This window comes from Betta splendens, chromosome 1 (genome assembly GCF_900634795.4).
Source record: "Betta splendens chromosome 1, fBetSpl5.4, whole genome shotgun sequence".
NCBI classification, from domain to species: domain Eukaryota; kingdom Metazoa; phylum Chordata; class Actinopteri; order Anabantiformes; family Osphronemidae; genus Betta; species Betta splendens.
In genome coordinates, this window is record NC_040881.3 from 7125645 (window position 1) to 7140513 (window position 14869).

The 14869-nt window shown below is 39.0% G+C and overlaps 2 protein-coding genes across 2 annotated transcripts; both read left to right on the forward strand.

Annotated features, from left to right (window-relative positions):
- Window positions 1-7720, forward strand: LOC114863312 (hydroperoxide isomerase ALOXE3-like). Its single transcript, XM_029164287.3, has 15 exons — window positions 1-1014; window positions 1191-1368; window positions 2127-2331; window positions 3117-3198; window positions 3297-3419; window positions 3528-3631; window positions 3773-3939; window positions 4078-4221; window positions 4320-4523; window positions 4641-4727; window positions 4820-4989; window positions 5100-5221; window positions 5411-5511; window positions 5926-6096; window positions 6233-7720. Exons 1-15 carry the CDS (start codon window positions 962-964, stop codon window positions 6410-6412), a joined length of 2091 nt encoding a protein of 696 aa, XP_029020120.1. The 5' UTR covers window positions 1-961; the 3' UTR covers window positions 6413-7720.
- A 1818-nt stretch (window positions 7721-9538) lies between these two features.
- LOC114863344 (polyunsaturated fatty acid lipoxygenase ALOX15B-like) lies at window positions 9539-14496 on the forward strand. The gene is made up of 13 exons (XM_029164289.3): window positions 9539-9691; window positions 9868-10072; window positions 10476-10680; window positions 10792-10892; window positions 11249-11415; window positions 11529-11672; window positions 11771-11974; window positions 12092-12178; window positions 12273-12442; window positions 12682-12803; window positions 13002-13102; window positions 13542-13712; window positions 13875-14496. The coding sequence occupies exons 1-13, from the start codon at window positions 9539-9541 to the stop codon at window positions 14052-14054; spliced, it is 2010 nt and encodes a 669-aa protein (XP_029020122.1). The 3' UTR covers window positions 14055-14496.
- Window positions 14497-14869: the final 373 nt, after the last annotated feature.

Genomic DNA, 14869 nt, shown 5'->3' on the forward strand with positions numbered 1-14869 from the left:
TGTCGCTAGACAGCCAGTGAAATAAAATAGATTAAAATAGAAAGCTTGCTTTTCTTGTACCTTTTATTTAGACTACATTAGACTACTTTGCCTTTGGAGAAATGTATCAAAGATCCACTAATAAACAAAGCGGAGGGAGCGCTCACTATCTAGGATCCCTGAAGGTGCAGAATTGTAACTCTGCCAAGATTTTTGGAACCAATACTTAACAGCCTTCATCATCGTCTTTACTAACTTATTTACATTTTACCTAAAGGCATCATATAGATAAAGAAACTATTAGGAATTCAGCTCCACCCTATAGTCTAATCTGGAAATATAAAATATGACAGTGGATGCCAAGTCAATAACAAGCAATGTTCGTATACATTGCTTATATGTTTGTGTGGAGATAAACCCAATACAAAGGAGCTGAGGTCCAACCATATAATATTTTCTTTAATAATGTTGTATGAAAATATTTATTCTGTTCTATTCATTAAAGTTCGGTTCAAACACAGGCTGATGTTGAAATAAAACTGTACACATGAAAACACCTTTGTGAAGAATGTGTATGAATGTACACCCTTATAAACCTTTTATCACCATTGCCTAATGAACTGTGATGCAGTCTTTGAGATTCAATGACCATTTCTTCATGTAATCTAACAGTTTTTCTGGAGTTTTTAGGAAATTTACCAGCGTCAATAAGTTGCACAGGTTTGTTGTCAAGGTGGCTTGACATTCTACACAACTTGAGATGCAAAATCTTGAAAAACACCTGTTGTTTATTTCGGTATCAGCTGTGAAGCTGAGGGGTGTTGTCAGATCTGGGAGGGTCACTCTCATTCGAGTAAGCTTCAGTTTTCCTTGTTACTGACTTGGCAAGCCTCCACTGTCAGCTTCTGTACATTCAGATAGCACTGTAGCTATAGGGTGGCGCTACAGTATAAAGAGTTCTTACAGTCACAACTAAATTTGTATGTGGGTTTGCTCAATCCAAATAGCAACTCATCAAGGGAGCATCTCTCAGAGGTAAAACCTTTTCTTTTTGAAATGATTTCAGAAACAAATGAAAAACAGCATAAAGCAATAATTGTTTTGTTATCTGTGAATCAACAGAATGTGTTTTCGTTTTGCTACAAATGATCTACTGTAAGATAATGATGCTCTCAGGTTCTGAGTGTAACCAAATCACTCCTCTCTACTAGGACTCTTCTACCTTCCAGAGTGAACATGGTGGACTATGAAGTGACAGTGTCTACTGACAATCGTGTTCAAGCCACGACTTTGAATAACATCTACCTTAAGCTGGTGGGCACTGATGGGGAGAGCCAACGCAAATGGCTGATGGGCTTAAAAGGAGCCACAACTTTCATCAGAGGAGCAGTAAGTACATATTCTGACCTCCCTAAATGACAAGTTGTTCAGTTTGGCAGACAGACAAACACTTCTCTAACTAACTAACTAACTAACTAACTAACTAACTAACTAACTAACTAACTAACTAACTAACTAACTAACTAACTAACTAACTAACTAACTAACCACGAATATCAGACTGTGCTGTAGAACTTGCTGTCGTCTATATAATCTACAGCAGGACATTCAGCCATTTAATATTAGTGCTGTAGGAGTATATTAGGAAAAACAGAGAACAGCGAACAGAGCAGTATTGCTCCGGCAGTCGGGCTCCGCCCCCTCGACACGACCCCGCCCTCTCACAACCTGGCCCCGCCCCCTCTCAGCCTGAATGTAGCTGGGGCAGGTACAGAGAAAACCAGGGAGCATTAGTCTTAGCCTGTAAGCCCACGGCAAACAATCCGCCAGGGTATCTTGGAAGAGGAATAAATGATAATTTCTCTGCACAGAAAATATGGAGGAATCTTAGTGTCCCTCCCTAAATACTAGCCAATATTGTTTTGGTCAGTCCCCAAAAGTTTCCCTTTAACAAAGTCTTGAGTTAATGCAAGATTAATGCGTCTCAGGCTGCTCTATGTATATACATACATATTCATCCAAGTCAGTAGGAGTCAGTACACCACCTGGTGGTGTGACTGGAGCTTAACCAAAAATCTGTAACCTCAGGTTCTTCTTCTGTGACTCGGTTTTCACATATTTTTGTCATATTTTTGTCATTGCTCCAGGTGTCCACCTTTACTTTGACCTGTCCTGCATCCCTTGGGAAACTGATTCTGATAGAGCTGGACAAACAGCGCCTGGTACTTATTCCAGAAAGCGCTTGGTTCCCTGCCAAGATCGAGGTGAAATCGCCTGAGGGAAATCTCTACAAGTTTCCCATCTACCGCTGGATTGATGACAATCAAACGCGTTACTTCAGAGCAGCAACAGGTCTGTAACAATTTGCTTATCTGTACCAGACACTGCTTCAGTGCAGCAAGCAGATAGATGCAAAACAGGACACTAACAGCAACAAAATGGACAATATAATATAGTTTATTTAAAACTTACAGAAACCTAAAAATTAAGAAGTTACTCTTATTTCTGATTAGACATGAATCAGGTACTACAACATTTCTTAGTTAGTGTTAGTTTCGCACCCAAATACTGTAGTATGCTTATATTATCCTTTAGCATACCACAGAAACAGACATGGAGATGTAGTTGTGTCTCTTGTTAAAAACCTCATTTGTTTTTGGCATGAATGAAGCGTATGTTATCCTATGTGTGACATTGTGTGTAGTCTGCAGAAGCAGTTAGGAGAATACAAGTCAGTTTATTCTAAACAATATTCCCCCTCTTACAAGAAACAAATAACACAACCTGGGACAACCTAGCAGTCTATGGTACCATATTGTTGGCGTGCATGCTGGAGCTTGCGTGGTTTGCTGCTGTGCGTTTTTATGGCTACTCACTGTTCCTTGTTCACACTCGAGTTCCATCATGCGTGTGTGCTCGCATCTAAAACGCACCACTCCGAAGCTGCTGCAGCGTTTCTGCCCATGTGCAGTCCGTGTCTCAGCCACCGCTAGCGCGATGCAGCCAAGCTGGCTCCTCTGTAAGCGTCGGTAACCTACTCTTACCGTGCCCAATCTGTTCACAACTGGAGCCACCAACAAACAGCTCAGTTCGGACAATATAATGATTCAGATGTCAACATAGATTTCTTTTTTAAGCCTTGAAAGTCTTTGAGGACACCAATCACCTGGGAGCTTATAGTCGCCAACGAGAGATGAAGGAGCGAGAGCAGGACTATAGGTGAGAGTTCAGGGTGAGCACAAGACTGAACTGCTGACACCTTTGGGTGACGTGTCCACAACATTTTCTAGACTTTTCCATGTGTCTTTTTTTTTCAGCTGGGCTGTTTACGCAGAGGGAATCCCTCACTGTCTTAAAGCAGATGACTATCTTTCTCTGCCGGCTGAGGTCCAGTTTTCCTTCACCAAGGATGCAGAGTTTAGGTTCACAGCAGCCACAGGGTAAAGCCTTCAAAATCTGGCAAACATGTTTTACAAAAGCATGGATTTTACCGTTTATCATACTCACATAACATGCATCATAACAGTAGTATTTCCTTTATTTACTAGTCTGGTAGAGCTGAAACTGAAGGGACTGAATGATTGCAAGGAGCAGTGGACTGACTTTGAATCTATTAGTCGTGTGTTCTGGCGCAAACGGGCTGAAATTTCAGGTATTGCACAGTCACTGAACTCCTTAAACTGTATTCATACGTTAAAGTCCTGAGCTTAATGGTCACATGTACAGTAAGAATACACATCTATAATTACAAGCTGAAAGTTTAAAAATTCAACGTTGAGCTCCTACTTTCCAGAGTATGTTGAGGAACACTGGAAGGAGGACGCTTTCTTTGGCTTCCAGTTCCTGAACGGTGTCAACCCCATGTTGATCCGTCGCTGCTCTGCTCTGCCCAGTAACTTGTCTGTCACTGATGACATGGTCTTCCCCAGTGGTCAGTACAGCTTGGCAGAGGAAATGAAGGTAACTGTCTCGTACTCATGTAATAAAATAGACCAAAGAACCACAGCACATAGTTTTTGAGTATGTTCTTCCCTGTGCTCTCAGAGGGTCAAATGTAACAAGTGACAGAATTTCTTCTGCTCCCTAATATTTCAACAGAAAGGCAACATCTTCCTGTGTGACTACAAGAACCTGGATGGAGTCAAAGCAAACACCATCAATGGGAAGCAGCAGTACCTGACTGCTCCTCTGGTCCTGCTCCACAGAACCCCTGATGCTAAGATGATGCCACTTGCTATACAGGTGAGATGAGCCCCAGCTAATGATCAGCTCTGACCTGTAGGAGGAACTCAGTGTCTTTAAAGCAAACTCAAACCCAGCACATCTCTTGTCTCCTGTAGCTGAAGCAGACCCCAGCAGACGACAACCCAGTCTTTCTACCATCTGATTCTGAGTACGACTGGTTAACGGCCAAGATCTTTGTGAGAAGTGCAGATTTCATTGAGCATCAGCTCAACACTCACCTGCTGCGAACCCACCTGCTGGCTGAAGTCTTTGCAGTGTCGCTGCTGCGCAACCTGCCGATGGTGCATCCACTGTACAAGGTGCCTGCAAATCACTCAACTAAGTCAAACCAATTATAGTTCCTTCAAACTAAAATACCTTAATATTCATGTATAACACAGCTAAATGGTTTGTAACAGAGTACTCTTTTCCCTCAGCTCCTCATCCCTCACACTCGATACACTCTGCAGATCAACTTTTTAGGTCGGCTTTCTTTAATATCTGAGACTGGAGTTTTCACAAAGGTAGAACAGCATCAACACATTTACCGTAGTACACCATTGTTGAACAAATGCATTTCCTTCCTAAAACCTTAAACAATATGTGTATGTTCTAGTTTTCAGCTTCTGGTGGTGAGGGAATGACCACGATCCTGAAGAGATCTCTGTCCTCGATGACCTACAGCTCCCTCTGTTTACCAGAGGACATTGCTGAGCGAGGACTGGAGGCTGTGCCAAACTTTTACTACAAGGATGATGGACTCAGACTCTGGAAAATCATCCACAGGTTCAGTATTGTTGGAAGTTTTCAGTGTGCTTCATTGTTTTAGTAGTTTGTACGATATTGATATGAAAACAACCATAACTTGTTAAGGGTACATCTTTCTCGTATTGTAGGTTTGTTGAAGGGATCATTGGCCACTACTACAAGAGTGATACAGATGTTGAGAAAGACTCTGAGCTGCAGAAATGGATTGGGGAAATCTTTGAACATGGCTTCCTTTCCCAGTCAGGCACAGGTTCGTGTTAAAGGAAAATTGCACACATCCTTCATGACGAATGACTTTTGCAAGTACCAGTATATATTCTTCTGTAGTATTTTAGTAGTTCATTTAGTATTTTATTATTAAGAAAATATATAATATACCATATTAATTCTTTATTTTTCAAAATTTTACATGATGTAGCTGATTCTGTGTAATTTTTAGGAATTCCACAGAGATTCTCCACTGTGACGGAGTTAACCAAGTTCGTCACCATGGTGATCTTCTCTGGCTCATGCCAGCACGCAGCTGTGAACTCTGGACAGGTGAGTCCACTGGGATGATCAGGGAATGGGTTGGTGAGCTGCTGCAGTTTTAGTGCTGCAGAAGATTAAATGTATTCAGGCCCAAATGAGTGACTGTTAAAGAAACTGCCTTTCATATGCATTGAAACTGTGATGTTGCATTCACTGTTTACAAGAATTGTACAAGAATGAATATTAAGTAATCATAATCATAACATGTTATAGCACACTGGCATTTTTAAAACGTTTCACATCTTCTGCAGACTTACAGTATAACAATTCATTTACAGTAGTACAGTACACAATTGAAATATAAATATTCAAGTAATAATTACTGATGATAGAAATTATGATAATGATATAAAATCTTGTTAGGCTTTACTGTTGACTTTTCCATCAGTAATTGAGAAGCAACCATGACTCTGTTTACTGTAGTACGACTATGGTGGCTGGATGCCCAACACTCCCAGCACCCTGCAACTTCCTCCACCGACCAGAAAGGGAACAACAAGTGAGAAAACGATGCTGCAGACATTTCCTGATGTCAATGCAACAGTTCAGATCATGGCCACGCTGTGGCTGCTCAGCAAACAGTCCTCTGACTTTGTAAGTAACTACTTACATTAACATTAATAATATTCACCTTATATACAGTACACTGGTGTACAGAACTTACTGCAGCTTTACACAAGATTAGAAAGTTTGTGGAACAAGGTTTTTAATGTGCGATTGATCTCATCAGGTTCCTTTTGGCCAGTACCCAGAAGAACACTTCAGTGAGCAGATTCCCTGTGAGCTGATAAAAGATTTTCAAGCAGAGCTGAAAAAGTTAAGTTCTGACATCAAAGCCAGAAACAGCACCTTGAAACTCCCATACCCGTACTTGGATCCAGCAGAGCTAGAGAACAGTGTGGCTATTTGAGTGTTGGGACATGAGACATCATCAGAACCACAATAAAGTGAATTTACAGTGTTAACAGACTTATGTTAAGAGGAAGTGATGCTACACTTTGGGTCAATTCCATCTTGAGACGTGCTTTCACCTCGTATCATCATTGTTTTTCCTTAAAATGGTACAATGTCATCTTAAGAACAAAAGTGTGTGTTTGTACACTTGAATGATGGAAAATTGAATGAATAAAGCAAATTCATGTAATAATATTTTCTACATTCTGAACTATTCACTGAAATGATTCAACACGGTAACCTTAAATTTTACAATTTTACATTGATTACAGTACATACAGTACAGTACATGTGCTCCCAAATACCACTGTATCTTATACTAGCTCAAGGACTGATTATAAATTATTGTACCAAGATACAATATTGTGACCGTGACAGGTACCTCCCGGCGTTAACTCTTTGAAAAATAGTTCCTTTAAGTTTCTTCCCTGTTTGCAACACAATGCAAAATATAATAATATATATTATATAATATATCATAATTATATTTACAAAGGGTTTTTTACACAAGAGCGCTTGATGAAACTTGGAACCAACCCTGAAATACAGTAAGTCTATTGCATTAGACTCATGTACAGTAACCTCTAGATTTAAGCTTCAGGTAGTCCTGATTTACATTGTTTGTGTTGGTGTTTGTGCTTAGATCTAACTCTAAAATGTAACTAGGATTCCATCATTGAGTTTTTGGTGAATGTTTATCATCTTGTGTCCCAACATGTTCCAATTTTCTCTTCCTTATACTTCACATACTACCTTTAGGATCTGGTTTTAGTAAATGTACTGTAGCATATTTCATGATCCACAAATCTACTGTAGTAAGTAATTCTGTGAAAAATTCTATTAACCTATGACTGTCATAATTGAACAACATTAAAGCATAGTGTCCTTCAAAGCCTTAAATTTCCTACATCTCAATGAAAAGAGACATTTAAGACATTAGGGTTTGTAGCCTTGTTTTTACCCCCTGGGGGCCAACATCAGCTTCTGTGACTCATTAGCTGTGTGTTGTAAACACCCACACAAGAAACAATTCATAAACTTTTAAAAAAAGGTTTATTTTGAACTACTTTGGTCTTTTAAGCCATGAAAGTGCAAAGACATCCTCCACCTCTCAGCTAAAAGTTACCAACAGGAGATGAAACAGACAGAGAAACACTATCTTACAGTATATATATTATATAGTGAGAGTTCAGACAGGGCACAGGTTTTAGACTTATACATTACAAAAATTTGCATGCATCCAAATTGGCCACATCTTAGACTGAATACGCTCTATTCATGATTTGTAGTTACACCTGTCAGGTGTATTAAAATACACCACTACAGTGTCTAGACAGCGTTCAAGTTCCTCAATGTGATACTTTTCCTGTTTTATCTGGTTGGCTTGTTTACATAGAGGGAATTTCCCACCGCATTAAGTCAGATACAGTAACCTGCATTCTTGGCCTTGTGAGGTCCAGTTCTCTTTTATCAAGGCTACAGACTTAGCGTTTACAACAGCCACAGGAAAACGCCTTCAAAGTCTGTCACATGTTGTTTAGAGTAAAACAATACCTAAAACAACACACTTACAAAGATAAAGATGTTTAGGATCAACAGAGCTCTATCATACTGTAATCTAAATGTATTGTACATACTGTACTGTATGCAGCTAATTATTTAAAAGGTACTGTTAATGACAGAAAAATTGTTTACAATAAAACAAATAAAAGAACACACTTATAAAGTTAAACATGTTAACTGTAATTTTCACAGTATATATTTGTTTTTGATTTCAGCTTTACACATCACGAAATTAAATGATTTATCCAAATTGCCCACACCTTTGGCTGAATACACTCTATTCATTTATAGTTACCCCTGGCAGGTTTATGAAAATACACCACTACAGGGTCTAGAGTCTTCCTCAATGTGATACTTTTTTTTTGTTTTTCCGGCGGGGTTGTTTACATAGAGGGACTTCCCCACTTCAATAAGGTAGATAACCCTCTTTCTTCACCTTGTGAGATGAGGTCCAGTTCACCACGTGATGATAACAAGTAAGAAGTTTTTGACCCCTTCACAGAACATGACATAGAATTTGATGGCAAATACTTGCTGGATATCACAGAGGTCAGACATGGAGACGCACATGCAAGAGTCTCTACAGAGGTTATCCGCCCCTCAACCGCTTTGGTGGAGGCACCACAATATTAAATCGATACTACCTAAATTCAATTATTGACTGAACCTAATTATAGTTTTATTCTATCTTAGTAATGCACTTTGTTTCCTGCCTTAAAATGCTGCAGTGCCTCACTATTAATTCACATTCTATTTGTCACAGTATATATAAAAGTTGCAGAGTGCGTGTCCATTATTTGGGCTCCAGATTTTTGGCTTTATTTTATAATAAAACCACACACTTACACAGGTACACACATTCGCTGTAATTAGAACCTATTGTATTTGAGTAATTCAATGAACTAGTACCACCTTAATGAGGTTTAGTTATCATTACATTAGATTACCTGTCTTGCACTTTTTTATCATCATCACTAGACACACCTTCAAAACTGCATATATTTAAAGAGGAGGCATGAACTCAATCAATTCAACCCCAGACCAGTTCATCAAAGGAACATCTTTCAGAGGTACAGTAAGATCCTCTTTTTTAAATGATTTTAGTAGTTGGTTTGTATTACAGTAAATCAACAGTATAAGGCAAGTAACCACTTTACAGTATCTTAAACTTAGTTAAATACTTGTACATGTACAAAGAATTATTTCTAAATGATAAAGGAAAGCTTGTTTTTTGTGCTTTCTAATGTATGATCAATAATGTACGGTATATATATTTATTTCAAGATTCACAATATAAAACTGTACCATTCATATACCTTTTTATGCTAAAATAAACCAATATAAAAGTATAAAAATAATGAAATAAATGAGCAAGAAAAGTCACTAAAGACAATAAAAGCTTTATATGTTCTTTTTGATTATGATTGGATGGAAACAGTGCATGTTCTTATTACAGTACACCCAGATCATTGCTTAGAATATTTTTTATTTCTCTACTAGAATTCTTCTACACTCCAGCATGGTGCATTACGAAGTGACTGTGTCTACCGAGGATTGTCTTGGTGCCACAACTTTGAACAGCGTCTACATTAAGCTGGTGGGCACTGATGGAGAGAGCCATCGCGAGGTGCTGACGGGCTTGGACGGGGTCTCAGCTATCATCTGCGGAACAGTAAGTTCAAAACAACCCTCTCTGTGGTTGAATGTACAACTAATGTAATACTCTACCATTACCACCTGTGATGTAATCTCAGATTATTTGTTGCTTGTTGTCTTGATTGTTAAATATCTCAGACTTCTTAAAAATAAATATCTCAAACATCTCATACCTTTTTGTCATCACTCCAGGTTTCTACCTTTACTGTCTCCTGCCCTGCATCCCTTGGAAACCTGGTTCTGATAGAGTTAGACAAACAGCCTTCTCTATTCATGATAGAAGACAATTGGTTTCCTGCCAAGGTAGAAGTGAAGAGCCCTGAGGGAAACACCTACAAGTTCCCTGTCTACCGCTGGATCAATAATGATCAGACTCATTACTTCCGAGAAGCCACAGGTTTGTCAGAAAAAAGATTTACTGCTGGTGATTATTCTGAGATCTATCTTTAGCTTGTTCCACAAGAGTCCATTGTTGGTGCCATACTATTTTCCTTACGCACACCACTTTTAGGATGTATATAGGAAATTTAAGATCTCTAATGAGAAATTTAATATTTCTTTTAGCCTTGTTTTTACCTCCTAAGGTTCAACAGCAGCTGTATATTTTAAACACCACTCAAGAAGTACTGCAGTTTTTGATTGTAAATTGAAATTTGAGAGACAATACAGTGTATATGTCATATTATTACAATTCTACATTATTTTATTTATTGTTAAAGTTTTTGTGCGTCTACAGGCTACAATACATTGCATGCCGTTCAATTAAAAAAAGTGTTTACTCTGTTTTCTTGTCTTGTAAGCCATGAAAGTGTTTGAAGACACTCATCACCTTGCAGCTTATAGTCGCCAGCAGGAGATGAAGAAGAGAGAGACAGACTATCGCTGGGCTGTTTATACAGAGGGAATCCCTCATTGTGTTAAAGCAAATGACCATCTATCTCTGCCGGCTGAGGTCCAGTTCTCCTTCACCAAGGATGCAGAGTTTAAGTTCACAGCAGCCACAGGGTAAAGCCTTAATGTTCTGTCATATGTTTTAAGTCCATATGAATCTACTTCACTCACATTCTGTAACATGTTTGCTGTATCATAACATTAGTGTTTTCTTTCTTTTACTAGTCTGGCAGAGCTGAACCTTAAGGGATATGCTAATTGCGACAAGAAGTGGCCAGATTTGGAATCTTTCCATCGGGTGTTCTGGAGAAAAACTACAGTTCCTGGTATTGCGACTACTTCTGATTTTCTTTTAGATAGAAATATGTGCCTCTATTCTATTTGTGAGTTTTAGAAATAACAACAACTTTTACAACAGTAAATGTTATTATCAAGACATGAATTCAGCAGAACAGCGTCTTATCTTGTCTTTTAAGATGAATAATAAAATCAGACAAACTTTATTGATCCTATTGGGGAAATCATACTCTCTGCATTTAACCCATACCCTCACTGGGGGTAGCAGTGAGCAGGGCCCTCGGGACCTAGTGTGTAACGCTTTACCCATTGAGCCACCAGCCCACATTTTACACATTGGTTTTCATTTTCCTGTTCCTGTCATTCAGCTCTTGTTCCTTTCCAGAGTATGTTGAGGAACACTGGAAGGAGGACGCTTTCTTTGGCTACCAGTTCCTGAACGGTGTCAACCCCAGACTGATCCGACGCTGCTCTGCTCTGCCCAGTAACTTGTCTGTCACTGATGACATGGTCTTCCCTAGTGGTCAGTACAGCTTGGCAGAGGAAATTAAGGTAACTGTCTCATGCTTCTAAAAACCCTGTGATTGCTCTCACAGGGTCAAATGTAATATCCACACTATGTACATAAGTCAAAGAATTTCTAATGCGCCCCAGTATTTCAACAGAAAGGCAACATCTTCCTGTGTGACTACAAGAACCTGGATGGAGTCAAAGCAAACACCATCAATGGGAAGCAGCAGTACCTGACTGCTCCTCTGGTCCTGCTCCACAGAACCCCTGATGCTAATATGATGCCACTTGCTATACAGGTGAGATGAGCCCCAGCTAATGATCAGCTCTGACCTGTAGGAGGGACTCAGTGTCTTTAGAGCAAATTAAAATGCAGCACATCTCTTGTCTCCTGTAGCTGAAGCAGACCCCAGCAGACGACAACCCAGTCTTTCTACCCTCTGATTCTGAGTACGACTGGTTAACGGCCAAGATCTTTGTGAGGAGTGCAGATTTCACTGAGCATCAGCTCAACACTCACCTGCTGCGAACCCACCTGCTGGCTGAAGTCTTTGCAGTGTCACTGCTGCGCAACCTGCCGATGGTGCATCCACTGTACAAGGTGCCTGCAAATCACTCAACTAAGTCAAACTAAATATAGTTCCTTCACACTAAAATGCATTAATGTTCTTGTATAACACAGCTGAATGGTTTGTAACAGAGTTCTCTTTTCCTTTAGCTCCTCATCCCTCACACTCGATACACTCTGCAGATCAACTACTTAGCTCGACTGTTCCTAATATCTGAGACTGGAATTTTCACAAAGGTAGAAAATCATCAACACATTTACTGTAGTACATCATTGTTGAACAAATGCATTTCCTTCCTAAAACCTTAAACAATATTTGTGTATGTTCTAGTTTTCAGCTTCTGGTGGTGAGGGAATGACCACGATCCTGAAGAGATCTCTGTCCTCGATGACCTACAGCTCCCTCTGTTTACCAGAGGACATTGCTGAGCGAGGACTGGAGGCTGTGCCAAACTTTTACTACAAGGATGATGGACTCAGACTGTGGGAAATCATCCACAGGTTCAGTATTGTTAGAAGCTTCCAGTCTCTTAATAGTAAGATACCATTTTATCAGTAGAGGAAAGATGATGAGGACAGGACAGATTAGACACTCAGCCAATGGTTGCATTAATTTTATTCAAACTTGGATAATTTTCCACTTTGTCTTACTGGAAGAGTAGCTTTTTTTATTAACTGTCTAACTGTACAGTTTAAAAACAACCATAACTTGTTAATGGTAAATCTTTCTCGTATTGTAGGTTTGTTGAAGGGATCATTGGCCACTACTACAAGTGTGATACCGATGTTGAGAAAGACTCTGAGCTGCAGAAATGGATTGGGGAAATCTTTGAACATGGCTTCCTTTCCCAGTCAGACACAGGTTCGTGTTAAAGGCAAATTGCACACATCCTTGATGATGAATGACTTATGCATGTACCAATATATATATTTTTTTATTTAAGCTTTTATAGTATATTATACATATTATAATTATGTATACTTACATTATACATATATAATATATTAATCTGTTTTTTTATGTAATTAGTAATGCAGCTAATTCTGTGTAATTTTTAAGGAATTCCACAGAGTTTCTCCACCATGACGGAGTTAACCAAGTTCATCACCATGGTGATCTTCTCTGGCTCATGCCAGCACGCAGCTGTGAACTCTGGACAGGTGAGTCCTCTGGGATGATCAGTGAATGGGTCGGTGAGCTGGTGCAGTTCCAGAACTGCAGAAGAATTAACGTATTCAGGCCAAAATGAGTGACTGTTAGCTGCCTTTAACTCACATTGATATTACAACTCTGTGAGGATGTATTCACTTACAGTACAGTAAAAAAAGTGTCATGATCCACCAAGTGAATTGTCTATTTTGTATGTACAAAAATTAATATTAAATAAATATAATCATAACATTTTACAGCACGCTGGCATTTTCTTAAAGCATTTCACGTCTTCTGCAGACTTACAGTATTATTGTTCATTTACAGTAGTAGAGTAATTTAAATATAAATATTCAAGTACTAATTACTAATGATATAAGATCTCTTTAGGCTTTGCTGTTGACATTTCCATCAGTAATTAAGAAGCATCCATGACTCTGTTTACTGTAGTACGACTATGGTGGCTGGATGCCCAACACTCCCATCACTTTGCAACTTCCTCCACCTACTAGAAAAGGAACAACAAGTGAGGAAACGATGCTGCAGATGTTTCCTGATGTCAACACAACAGTTCAGGGCATGGCCACAATGTGGCTGCTCAGCAAACAGTCCACTGACTTTGTAAGTACTCTAATCACCTACAAAACGTACAACCTAATTAAAATGTAACTTATATGATGTACATGTAACACTGAACTTACTGCAGCTTTACATAGCATTGGAAACATGCTCTGTTTTAAACACTGATATAATAAGTTTTTAATGTGCGATTTATTTCATCAGGTTCCTTTTGGCCAGTACCCAGAAGAACACTTCAGTGAGCAGATTCCCTGTCAGCTGGTAAAAGATTTTCAAGCAGAGCTGAAAAATTTAAGTTCTGACATCAAAGCCAGAAACAGCCCCTTGAAACTCCCATACCCGTACTTGGATCCAGCAGAGCTAGAGAACAGTGTGGCTATTTGAGTGTTGGGACATCAGACCTTCAACATGAACCATACATGACTGACAAGCTTTTAAATCACATCTGCTTGAATCTTACGCATGTATGCACATATTAGAAATAAAGAAACAGTAATAAACAATTAATAAAAAATGATATTAATGATAATAATGATTTTTTCGTCCTTGTTGCTTTGGGCCTTAAACTTAATGAGCATGAATCTTAAAGAAACATTTTCGTGATAGTCTGGTAATGTGTCCTTGTCATGTGTAATGTGTCCCATGTAAACAAAATTTATAGTATACAGGAAAACATTTCTCTCCCAAACCTGGTTTCCTGTGTTTCATCATGTGATGGAGATGTGTTGGAATGTTTTCTATGTTCTTTTAAGAATAAAATGTGGGGGTTTGTGGCTTGCATGATTACACTGTGATTTTTGTAGACTTTACTGTGTGACTCTTACACCATTTGTGATGACACTTGATCCCTTTACTCAATAAATACAAGCAAATATCTAAATAGACACAGAAGTCAAACAACCTGTTCGCTCCTGCTGACCGCCGGTGGAACAGTGAAACGTTTGCAATCATCTCCTAGTCGATACAGAACCTAGACAAACCTAAACAATTTAAGGTTCAACTAACACTGGAAACACTATAACACACAATATAGAAAAGTTAAAGTTGAATCGGTGCTTCTTACCTTTAAATTGATGAAAGTCAAGTCAAATATTAATAAATCCATACTTACGCAATGCTCCATTTTGTCGGCAAGGCTCCAAGGAACAAAATAACAGCATAAAAAAGCCATGGCTGCCTAACATCGGAAACCCCCTCAG

What these genes read in the sequence shown, in the direction of transcription:
- LOC114863312 (XM_029164287.3), top strand. Translation starts at nt 962, where the DNA reads ATGTGGGTTTGCTCAATCCAAATAGCAACTCATCAAGGGAGCATCTCT. An exon ending in AGACTGGAGTTTTCACAAAG is followed by an intron (nt 4,728 to 4,819) that starts GTAGAACAGCAT and finishes TGTATGTTCTAG; the next exon opens with TTTTCAGCTTCTGGTGGTGA. An exon ending in CAGCTGTGAACTCTGGACAG is followed by an intron (nt 5,512 to 5,925) that starts GTGAGTCCACTG and finishes TGTTTACTGTAG; the next exon opens with TACGACTATGGTGGCTGGAT.
- LOC114863344 (XM_029164289.3), top strand. Translation starts at nt 9,539, where the DNA reads ATGGTGCATTACGAAGTGACTGTGTCTACCGAGGATTGTCTTGGTGCC. An exon ending in AAGTTCACAGCAGCCACAGG is followed by an intron (nt 10,681 to 10,791) that starts GTAAAGCCTTAA and finishes TTCTTTTACTAG; the next exon opens with TCTGGCAGAGCTGAACCTTA. An exon ending in CTGTGGGAAATCATCCACAG is followed by an intron (nt 12,443 to 12,681) that starts GTTCAGTATTGT and finishes CTCGTATTGTAG; the next exon opens with GTTTGTTGAAGGGATCATTG.